Below are 11412 nucleotides of genomic sequence, written 5' to 3'. Positions count from 1 at the left end.
GGACGCGCAGGCTCAGCGGCCATGGCTCACAGGCCCAGCTGCTCCGCGGCATGTGGGATCCTCCCAGACCGGGGCACCAACCCATGTCCCCTGCATCGGCAGGCGGACTCTCAACCACTGCGCCACCAGGGAAGCCCTGCTGGACCTTTTATAAGGAATTCCAGATTAGACTTTTAAAAGCCTCTCGAGGCTAAGAAGCCAAGCCAGCAACTTGTCACGAGACTGTACCTTCAGTACCCAAGAATTTGGGTGCATTCCTCTCTTCTCGATGTCCCCAAAACATCCTGAGATCCCAGGACCTGCTAAGAAGTGACCTTTACTCACTTGTGAGGTCATGAGCCCGGTAAGCCAGGCACTTGGCCATAACTTCCCGGGGCTTTACAAGCACTGTTCCATAAGGTCGACCTTAGTCTGTGGTCAAACCTGATTCGAGTGTCAGGTATTTTTTCGCTGTAAACATCTTTGTCCCAAGCAGTTTCCCTGCACATCTAATGGGCTGTGAAAGATAAAATAACTGGCTGACAGTTTGGTTTGACAGTTGGGTTTCAATGCCGTAAAAGCCAGATTGCAAACTACACTTGAAAATAACATGTCAGTCGGCAAATTCTTCATGGGCACAGCCATCCCTCCCACCCGTCAAAACCAAAAGTTTCCCAAACTACAGCAAATATAAAAGAGGTGGCTAGTGATTCACAAAAGTCTTGGAGAGCATTAATTATGAATCCTGTAGCTAGTTTAGATACGATGTCTCACGCCATCTTTCCCAAATGTATCATATGCAATGTTGGAAGTTGGCAGAAAAAGAAGACTCAGGCTCCTCCTATTCCCTAGAGAGAAATGGTTACGTGATTCCTGATGAGTATACATTTCTTGAAAGTGGTGAAACCTTTTTGCTGTTTGATGGTGGAGAACATGATGTAGACAGAATTTTGGTATTTGGCACAGAATCTGGCGGAGATGATTTGGAGAAATACAAGGGCTGAGCATGTGATGGAATGTTTCCGTGTAGCCCAGATATGTACTACGAGTTATGTACATTCCATATATTGATACAAAACAGCAGCATCCCTTGTCTGTTCATTTTACTTCCAGGGAAATCCAGAGAGAAAGCAGATTTTTTTATATCGTAAAGAATTTACATCCAACATTAAATCTTGAATCCTTAATGGTTGGTCGACTTTTAAGAAAGGAGGTTTCATTGCTTTTTCTAAGCTATACCCAAATACAACTATAATCATGAATCTACACACATGTTAAATGTATTCAAATATTTTTTGCATGTTTATTTTTTACAATAAAATCTTTAAAACTTTTTGCTATTAATTTTCATGTTTCATTAAGTCTTTTTAAATGTCTCTCTTTGTTTTATTTTTATTATTTTATCTTTTATGGCAAAATCGTATTATGGCCAATCAGTTGTCTCTGCTTGCAGCAAAGGTTCTTATGGTGAAAATACCTAGAACCACTTGATCGTTTTAAAATATGACGTTCCAGCGGAAGTCTGGTAACATAACCAATGTTTTAAGTTAAATCCTGTTACAAGGAGAACATATTCTATTGACCCTATATGTAAATAACTATGTTGTCATGAAAACAGGACATTTAATAAGAGTTTCTGAATTTTGGAGGGATCAGGTTGGGAGAAAAGATAAATGTCTCGATTCTGTTTACAAAGGTATAATTTTCCAGATTGCCATAAGCTAATAGCTTAAAGAGAAAGAGAAAAATAATTTCTTAAGCCTGGAAAACAACATTAAAAAACCAACAGTGCTTCAAACAAAAAGTCATAAAAATGATAATCATCTTCATGAGTTCATTTAGTCCCATGTAATTAATTCTTGTTTTCCTTGATCTTGAATTAGTAGTTTTATGAACCCATCAGTTTTTCCACTAGATTTTAGAAAGGCTCATCTGGTTCAGTGGTATGGTTTTCGTTACCAGAAACCTGTATTGCAGGGTCCTTGTCAGAGTTCTTTCCATGAACTTTTTAAAGATGAAGCACTTTTGTCTGAAGTTCATTGAAAAAGCTTTCAGGAAAGCATCAGAGTAAAACAGTAACTATCTGTAAGTGACTAAAGATTGAAAAATAGCCATGCTCAAAGATCTGATGAGTTTATTGCAAAAATGATGCAGTTGACTTGGAAATTTGGTTATTTCTGTGGCATATAGTATTTTAAGATAATAATTGGAATTATGACTGATTATATAGTGAGGACATTGAAAAATTTCTAACCATTTTGTATAACTTTGGAAACACTTATATATAAGTAACATATACCCATACAAATATAATCTAGAGAAGATTTATCACCAGTTTTAATTTGACAATATTTCCCATGTAATTTAACATATCAAATATGCCTAATTAGTTTAATATCTCTATTTTTATAAGGTAAGATAATAAATCTTTTGAGATTCTCCAGGGGCCCTCTTGAAAATCCCAAACTTAGTTCAAGGTAGAAAAGACTTTATTCTGAATTTGATTTTGGGAAGTTTGTAAAAATGTCACAAAGTTGAAAACACGATTAAATAAGATTGTAGGTCACTATGAAACAATATTTAGCCATTGAACCTAAGTGACAAAGATTTTTTTTTTTTTACATCTTTATTGGAGTATGATTGCTTTACAATGCTGTGTTAGTTTCTGAAGTGACAAAGATTTTAAAGGCAAATATAGGAAGTCACATACTTGAGGAAAAAGAAAATTTAGTTCTTTTGAGATTGAGAAGAGTTGGTTTTTCTAAGTAATCAAAGACCTGATAAAGGCAACACGAAGCACAGGAAATTGTTTGGTTAAGACACAGAATCTTTGTTTTCTAGGCAGATTATTCAAAAGGTAAAGAAAAACCTTTTATGACCTCTTTTTTTATGAATACACTCTTTGTTCATCCTATGGGAAGATTAAATTAAAAAGAAGACACAGAATGTCATGTCTAGTCCTAGGACTAGAAAAATAAGCACGTATATAAATTAAGTATCTCTAAAACTCTCAGAAACACAGAAACTAATCCATATGTTTTTCAAGTTCATGTGATCTGGGATAATCTTTGGTAAATAAGAGTGAAGTCTTTAAATGGCTACTTATTTTCATGTGACTCTAAACCAATGAGCCTTTTCATGGCTTAAAACCAATCAGCCTTTTGTGACTTAACCACGGACACAGAGGCGTCCCTGAAGAGCGCACAAAGGATGCAGCCGTCACCAAGATCCAGAGCTTCTCCCAAGGTCAGCCCAGAAGAGCAAAGACCGCCGTGTCACAGGTGGTCAGAAACAACTCAGCCTCTCCTGAACTGAGCACCCGCTGGGCTGCGCTGCTGGACAGGCCGCGCGGAGGTGTCGCAGCGCAGACAAGGCGGTCTGCGGGGAGCTGGCAAAGGCCCGTGTGGCTCTGAATGACAAGTGACACGCAAGAGACAGGACAGCAGTGACCACTCCTGGGCACTGTACGTCCATGGATGACCCACGGACTCCCAACACCACGGCCCCCAGAGTCACGTTCGCAGACCAGCTCTCACAAGCGTCTCCCGCCCGCCAGTCTGCATTCGGAAGGGAAGAGCCAGGAGAAATCTCTACCACCCCCAAGGGGCTCTGCCAGAGATCCCGCAGCTCTTGTCAGCTCTCCCAGGACCCCCTCTGCTTATTTTCATTTTGAAAATTTCGACTGGCTTTCAAAACAATAATGTTAAAAGTGATGTAGAAGGGACTTCCCTGGTGGCGCAGTGGTTAAGAATCTGCCAGCCAGTGCAGGAGACACAGGTTTGAGCCGTGGTCTGGGAAGATCCCCCATGCTGCAGAGCAGCTGAGCCCATGCGCCACAGCTACTGAGCCCTCGTGCCACAACTAATGAAGCCCGTGTACCTAGAGCCCGTGCTCCGCAACAAGAGAAGCCACCGCAATGAGAAGCCCGCGCACCGCAGCGAAGAGTAGCCCCCGCTCGCCGCAGCTAGAGAAAGCCTGCACGCAGCAACGAAGACCCAACGCAGCCAAAAAGTAAATAAAGTTAAGTAAATAAATCTTAAAAAAAAAAAGTGGTCTAGAAAATGCAGGAAGTTCAGAAAACAATCACCGTCCTGAGGCCGTCTTCACTGACACCGGCAGCACCCTTTCTGGGCTTCTTTCTGTCCTTCCTGCATGGCAGCCCCACGCAGCTGCAGCGGGCTCCCGCTCTTTGGGCCGGTGTGGTCCTCAGCGCACGGGCCCTTCCTGTCCTGTGGGGCCCAGGTCTCCCCCCACCAGGCAGGGCCGGGTGGTGCTGAGGCCAAGGCCAGCTCTGACAGCTTCCTCTGGATCCAGAAACCTCAGTCCACGGATGGCCCACCCTTCCGCCATCCGGCCACCTGGTGGGCACATTGGGGGTTGCCGTCTCCGGAATTTCACTGCGTCTGGAAAATCGGGCCAAGTGGCTTGGCTGCGGTGCCTTGAGCTCCTCTTGGTGGTGAAGGTGCCGCCTGGCTGCACCACAGCCCGCGGGACGCTGGCGCTCTCCTCCCTGAGGCAGCGTCCACTAGAGCGAGTGGCACTGCCCTGGCTGGTCTGTGTGATGAGAAGCCGGCCGTGGCAGCTGCAGTTGGATCTAATATTACTCTGGGACATGGTGTTTCTACATCAGGGCTCTCTGGGAGGGAGCCGTTGGCCTTGCGTCCAGCGGTGGCAGAATTTTACTTGTGTTTCTGGCCAATGTCTGCATAACAGGCCCACTTTGCTGCCCAGGTTGGCAGCCTACAAAGGTAGCACCCATCAGCCCGGTCTCCCAGCTCCAGGCCAAGGGTGGGGAGGAGGCTGAAGTTGCACCCTTAAGAGGGCTCGAGGGCCTTTCCCTGCAGCTGGGGTAGGCAGGGGTGTTCTTCCTGCTGAGTGAGGGACTCATGCGGAGCTGGGGGGCAGCCCCAGGGGCAGGCACTGGCCTTCAGAGCTGCGAAGGCACTCAGCCAGGCCGACAGCCACGGAACGTGCCCCACGGCATGTGCAGGAGCGCTGGGGTTCTTCTCCCGTGACCTCGGCCAGGAGCCCCCGTGGGGCGGCCCACCTGCCCCTCTGGGGCCCTGCCGGCCGCTTCCTTCTCGGCCCCTCGGATCTTTGGCTGGGGGGCGGTGGAGGAGAAGTCTAGTGCCTCACGCCAACCCTGCCACAGGCTCAGAAGTCCTGAGAAGGCATTTGGAGAGCAGACGTGACAGGCTTTTAACTGGTGTAATTGCACTTTATCAAACACAGTTACGTAGCCGCCCAGGACCGGGTCTCTGTCTCCCCTTCGTCAGTCTGCATTTCTGGGTGACATTCTCAGGCCAGGGCCAGGCACATGGAGACGCATGAAGGCACATTAAGTCAAGCCCGTGCTGTCCCCGGGCAGCTTGGAAGGTTCTGGGTGTGCGTCCCCAATGCCCGGGGCAGCCAGCTGGGGAGAGCGCTCTGCCCATCCCAGGGCAACTTTGGGGCCGTTTGCTGAAACGAGAGGAAAGATTCAGAAAGGCTCACTGTCCTAAAATGAGTGGCCTTTAGGGGCCTTGCAGTGTGGCCACCTGCCCTGGCTTCTCTCCTGGCCAGTCTCTGTCCAGCAGGGCCTGGCGTACTCGGTGACAGGTTGCCCATTATGGCCCAGAGCAACCCTGGCAGCTTGGAAAGCACTGTTCCATGGCAGTGACACCGACCCTTGCCCGGGCCCCTCAGGGCACCCGGAGGGCTGAGTGGCTACATTTGTTTGCTGGGGCTGCTGTAACGAGTGACCACACACTGGGTGGCTTAAGACAGCACACATTTATTCTTATGGTTCTGAAGGCCAGAGCCCTGGCCTCAGTCTAACTGGGGTAGGATGAGGGGGCCGCAGGGCCGTGCTCCCTCGGCGGCTGGAGGGGACAGTCTGTCCTTTGCCTCCGCCCTCCTGCCAGAGCTGCAGCTCCTCCAGGTGTCACGTTTCCTTCTTCGTGGCCTGGATTGTGTCCCCAGATCCACGTTGCAGCCCAGCCCCCAGGGTGATGGTGTTTGTGATGGTTGGATGAGGTCGTGAGGGAGGGGCCCCCGTGACGGGAGTGGAGTCCTTGTAAGAACAAGAGGTCAGAGCTGGCTCACTCTCTACGCGATGTCACTGCGCGAGGCCACGGTAAGAGGCGCCACCTGCGAGCGAGGAAGCACCCTGACCTTGGACGTCCAGCCTCCAGGGAATACATGAGAGAAACGCTTGTTGTTTGAGCTGCGCAGCCTGTGGCGTTTCGTTGTGGCGCCAGAGCCGAGCAAGACCCTCTTCTGTCTCCGCTCCGCCCACGCCACCCCCGCGAGGACCCTGTGATTATGATTAGGGCTGCCTGCGCCTGCCAGGACCGCCTCCTGCCTCGACATCACCAGCTTAACCACACCTGCAGAGTCCTTCTTGCAGGTGATGTCACGTGCTCACGAGGTCTGGGGACGAGGATGTGGACATCCGTGGGGGCCATCGTTTAGCTGGTCACAGCAGGGAACACGGCCCGGGTTGGACTCGTGCACCCAAGGCCCGGACTTGACCTTGACCACGACCAGTTGGCAGAAGCCTCTTACCCACCGTCCTTACTGACTCCTCACAAGCTCGCGAGCCAGATGGAGAAACGGAGGGTGAGCCAAGTTCAGAGGCCACCGGCCAGCCAGTCGGAGTGGACAGGCCTGAGGGGAGGGACAGGCCCGGGAGGCAGGGCCCTCTGGCCCGGGAGAGAAGCTGGGGGGACATCAGAGCTGCCCTCGCCCACCCACAGTTCGGGGTTCCCTTCTGCACGCGCCCTGTCGCCGGCGGGGCCACGTGGTTCCACAGCGTCGAGACCAGATGGGCGTCGTTGGAGGCCAGAAGCGATGTGGGTCTCAGGCCAGCGCCCCAGCCCCACCCCTCCGGTCCCCGGGGTGGGGTCTTCCTGAGGCGTTGGCCCAGGTGACGCCGCTTCAGGCAGGGCTTCGTGGGCGTCTGGGTGGCCGTCGCAGCCCCTGGTGGGGTTTGTGCCCCTGGGTTCGAGGTGGGGCAGTGTGGGCTCTGGGTGTGCAGAGCTCAGCCGTGAACGATGCCCCCTCTGTGCCCATGGGCGTCACCTGTGAGCTCTGCCTCTTGGGGCTCCTGACGCGGCCTGTGGGCAACGCGGGGGTGAGCCTGGAGTCACCTCGAAACCGCAGCTGTGCCCGTGAGGGTCACTGTTCCGGGGAGACGTGGGTGTGCAGGACTCGGGCTGCCTCACCACGTGGGTGCGCCTGGGCCTCGGCGTCTGCCACCAGATGGCGCCACGATGACGCTGCAGGAACGAAAGCCAGGACGGGGCTCGGTGTGCCCTGCCCCCAGCCCCAGCGTGGCTGCTCTATTTGCCGGAGCGCAGGTCTGGCTTCTGCCTATATGGCTGTGTCATCTCTACACTGTTTGCATTAAATAATGTAGCTTGACCTTTTCCCTTGGCGTTTTTTAAGTTGTCACACGTCATTAAAAGTATTTACAAATATCATTCCAGTGGCTGTGTGATATTTCATTGCTCTTACTTGCCCGTGTCTATAAGGATGTTGGATGTTAATGTGGTTTGAAAGCGTGTTATACAGTTTGTTCACCCGTGAAGAACATCTTTGGAAAAGTCACTGCGTTTCTAAGATGGGTTCCTGCGTGAGGGACGTGGGTTTCACCAAAGGGTTGGATCCAGCAGGTTTGGCCCAAGATCTGGTGCCCGTTGAGATGTCTGATCAGTGCCAGGCCACCTGCCTTTGGGTGAGGCATCTGGGACAGTCCCCCACCTATCTGGAGCTCCAGAATTTTCCACTTTCTCCAGGTCCCCGGGCTGTCACTCCTTGAAGATCTGGAGACTGAAATCTGTGGGAAATGGCTTGGGGTCATCTGTCTTGGGGGGATGGTCTCTCCACTTGAATGGGGGGCGTGGCACTGGTTCTGCAGCCCAGTAGTTTGTTCTTTGACCCTGGTTTCCTTTCTCGGGTTCTGACTGATGCTCCTTGGCCACGAGGGACCCCAGGCCGAGTCTCTCCTTGTTCTTTGCCTCTCACTCCTCTCTGCATCCTGGTCTCTGCAAGCAATTAGCCCTGTGTTGGCAGTGTCGACGCTGCTTACTGACATTGCAGCTTGCTGCTCAGACGGTTGGGATTTGAGCTGTGCAAGGGCCCCACCATCTGGGAGCGTCCCTGTTGTGATGGCGACGGTGGCCTGTGCTTGGTGGGAACAGAAGCTCTTGCTTCTGGGCTCCCCGGCGCAGGGCACCAGGCGGGGGGTCCTCTCGTTCATGCCCCATCAACCCTCCGAGCCAGTCACTGCCCCAAGCGCTGGGAAGGGGGAGCCCAGGTCTCGGTTGGTGAGGGGCGTGGGCACCACGCAGGCCTAGCCACCCCCGGCCTCTGTGCTCTCAGGCCGGGTCCCCCCAGCTTCGGTCTGCACAGGAGACTTGTCCCGCCAAGGACGTGAAATCCGGTCATTTCAGTGTGGTTACGGCCACGGTACCCGTCCCGGCAGCGGTGCTGACGTGCTCTCTGCCGCCAGGTGTGCATAGTGCAGAAGCGGGACACGGAGAAGATGTACGCAATGAAGTACATGAACAAGCAGCAGTGCATTGAGCGGGATGAGGTCCGCAATGTGTTCCGGGAGCTGGAGATCCTGCAGGAGATCGAGCACATCTTCCTGGTGAACCTCTGGTGAGCCGGCGGGGTGGAGCCCTTCTCCTGCCCTGGGCGCCCTCCCCCTCCCCCCTCCCCTCTCCCCCCCCCCTCACCTCCCAGTGCCCTGGGAGGTGTCCACACGTACACACACGTGGCACTAACTCAGGGCTTCCTGGCCTGCAGGAAGCCCGGACTTCCCCACAGAGGATGCCTGTGACACACGAAGTTTCTGGCACTGAAGTCAGGGAGGGAGGGTTTTAGCGCCTAACTCTGAGTTTCCTCCACAAACTGGGCACCAAGACCAGCGGGGGGCTGGGGGAGCCTGTAGTGAGATCAACCCTTTCCGCTCTCCCTGGAGTCCTGCGAGCCCCTAGAATGAGAACAGCGTGGCTTCTGGTGGGAAGAGAGAGGAACATGACATGAAAAATTAATTCTCTGTAACTTTACTCTTGAGAGAGCCAGTTGATTATCTGAGAGCTCACAGAAGAGATTACAAAGTGGACGGAGGTCCTTAAACCATTGTTTTCCTACTGCCACCATCTTCATCGTCTCATCACTGTTTTCTTCTTCATCACGTTCATCCCCGTCCTCAACATCACCACTGTCACCACCACCACCGTCACCATCACCGTCACCACCGTTACCGTCATCATCATCACCACCATCACCACCATCACCGTCACCACCATCACCACCATCACCGTCATCATCATCACCACCATCACCGTCACCACCATCATCACCACAACCACCATCATCACCACAACCACCACCACCACCACAGCTGCCGGCTGTTAGAAGCTGGCCCCTTGCCCAGCCCTACCTGAGCATTTCTCCTCACTGTCTCAATTTCTTCTTTAACAACCCTCCAAGGCAGATATCTTTATCCCCTTTTTGGAGAAGAGGAAACCAGGGCAGCAGAAAAATGGCCCAGAGACAGTGCTGTGTTCCACCCTCCATCAGTCAGTCATGGGCATCTCTGTCCCAGCTGGGCACCTCCCATGGGGACAGGCCTCTCTGTCTTTCCCGAGGGCTCTGGCTCCAGGTGGCTCCTGAGCAGGGGTGGAGTCAGCACCTTGGGCAGGGCCCCTCTCCTGGGAGTGCCTGGTGGAGGGTGGCCTTGGGGCCAGGGCCCTTATGGGGGGACTCGTCAGGTGTGGCAGGAGCTGTGACTCTGGCCCCCCAGCCGTGCGCATGCCAGGTCCTCCCACGGTGCCCACAGGTACTCCTTCCAGGACGAGGAGGACATGTTCATGGTGGTGGACCTGCTGCCGGGGGGAGACCTGCGCTACCACCTGCAGCAGAACGTCCAGTTCTCCGAGGACACCGTGAGGCTGTACATCTGTGAAATGGCACTGGCCCTTGACTACCTGCGCGGTCAGCACATCATCCACAGGTGTGTGCACACCTGACAGGGTGGGGTGCCTGCCCAGGCCTGCGGGTGCCGCCCTCCAGCAGGACCCAGATGGGCTCGTGTGTGCTCTGCCCTGCCCTTACCCGCAGACCTGCCCCCAGGTGTGGCACCGGGCCCGTCAGTGCCTGGCTCCAAGGCCAGCCCCATGGCTGCACATATGATGGCCACCTGGGGTGGGTTCTGTCTGAGCAGCCCCAGCTGAGGCCGGGCACAGAGAGCTGGTGGCCTTCATAGGGTCGGGAGGGGGGCTTCACCTGGTCTGTTCAACTGCAGGATCCCTGCTCCTGCCCAGCAGGTGCCCTTTTGCCCATCTGCCATGTCTTTGGCAAATTCAAACTAATTTTAACATTCAAACTAATTTTAACATTTGAAGGCAGATGAAATGAGAAAGATAAAGCTGCATCCACAGGACAAAACACAAAATCCTATGTGGTATAAAATGAAGTAGACATGATTTCTGCGTTTCTGTCTGTGGGATTCCGTTATCTGGCCATGGTGCAGGCACCGAACATTTACTGAGTGCCGAGAGGTTGGGAAGGCAAGGCCTGAGGCCAGCTGGTGGAGCCACAGACCCCCAGTTGACAATTCTGCGCAGCCGCGGGGCTCTGGGAGAGGGCCCCGTCTCGGGGATCCAGGCGAGGGGGTTCTGCTTTCGTCCTCTGGGGGCTTCGGTGCCCGTCAGCGTCCAGTGCTGGGCATTCTCCCTGCCGTGTGGCCTCAGGAGGTGAAGGGCTGGGTTCACCCCGCTCTGCCAGGGTGCTGCCAGGTGGGGAGGGGGTCTTAGGACCCAGCTCGTGGGAACCCCCAGCCCTGCAGGGATCTTTGGACTCATCTCCCTGCTTCCTGCTCTTTCTACAGAGACGTGAAGCCCGATAACATCCTCCTGGATGAGCGAGGTGAGCCTATAGGCGTGTGAGCCCAGAGCCGCGGAGGGTGTGCGCCCCCGCCCGCAGGACACGTCCCCTTGGGACAGTCGTGCTGTCCTCTCTCCTCGCAGGACACGCACACCTGACTGACTTCAACATCGCCACCATCATAAAGGGTGGCGAGAGGGCGACGGCGCTAGCCGGGACCAAGCCGTACATGGGTGAGCTCCGCCCCTCCCGGCCCGCGCCCCGCGCCAGCCTGCCGGCCGCTCTCCTCCGGGCCCCGCCCCTCCCGGCCCCGCCCCTCCCGGCCCCGCCCCCGCCAGCCTGCCGGCCGCTCTCCTCCGAGCCCCGCCCCTCCCGGCCCGCGCCCCCAGCCAGCCTGCCGGCCGCTCTCCTCCGAGCTCCGCGCCTCCCGGCCCGCGCCCCGCCAGCCTGCCGGCCGCTCTCCTCCGGGCCCCGCCCCTCCCGGCCCCGCCCCTCCCGGCCCGCGCCCCGCCAGCCTGCCGGCCGCTCTCCTCCGGGCCCCGCCCCTCCCGGCCC

General features: G+C 54.2%; 1 protein-coding gene across 2 annotated transcripts in view; it reads left to right on the top strand.

The window, feature by feature from the left end:
• STK32C (serine/threonine kinase 32C) overlaps window positions 1–11412 on the top strand; it is a 91836-nt gene that overhangs the window by 68569 nt on the left and 11855 nt on the right. For both annotated transcript variants that reach the window (XM_024121437.3, XM_028481784.2), the window contains exons 3-6: window positions 8474–8625; window positions 9812–9985; window positions 10862–10899; window positions 11001–11090. In XM_024121437.3, the coding sequence (XP_023977205.1) occupies window positions 8474–8625; window positions 9812–9985; window positions 10862–10899; window positions 11001–11090 (454 nt within the window). The remainder of the gene's footprint in view (window positions 1–8473; window positions 8626–9811; window positions 9986–10861; window positions 10900–11000; window positions 11091–11412) is intronic.

Source organism: Physeter macrocephalus, chromosome 20, assembly GCF_002837175.3.
Source record: "Physeter macrocephalus isolate SW-GA chromosome 20, ASM283717v5, whole genome shotgun sequence".
Taxonomy (NCBI): domain Eukaryota; kingdom Metazoa; phylum Chordata; class Mammalia; order Artiodactyla; family Physeteridae; genus Physeter; species Physeter macrocephalus.
Note: the sequence above shows the minus strand (reverse complement) of the source record. Positions and strands in the feature narration are given on the sequence as shown.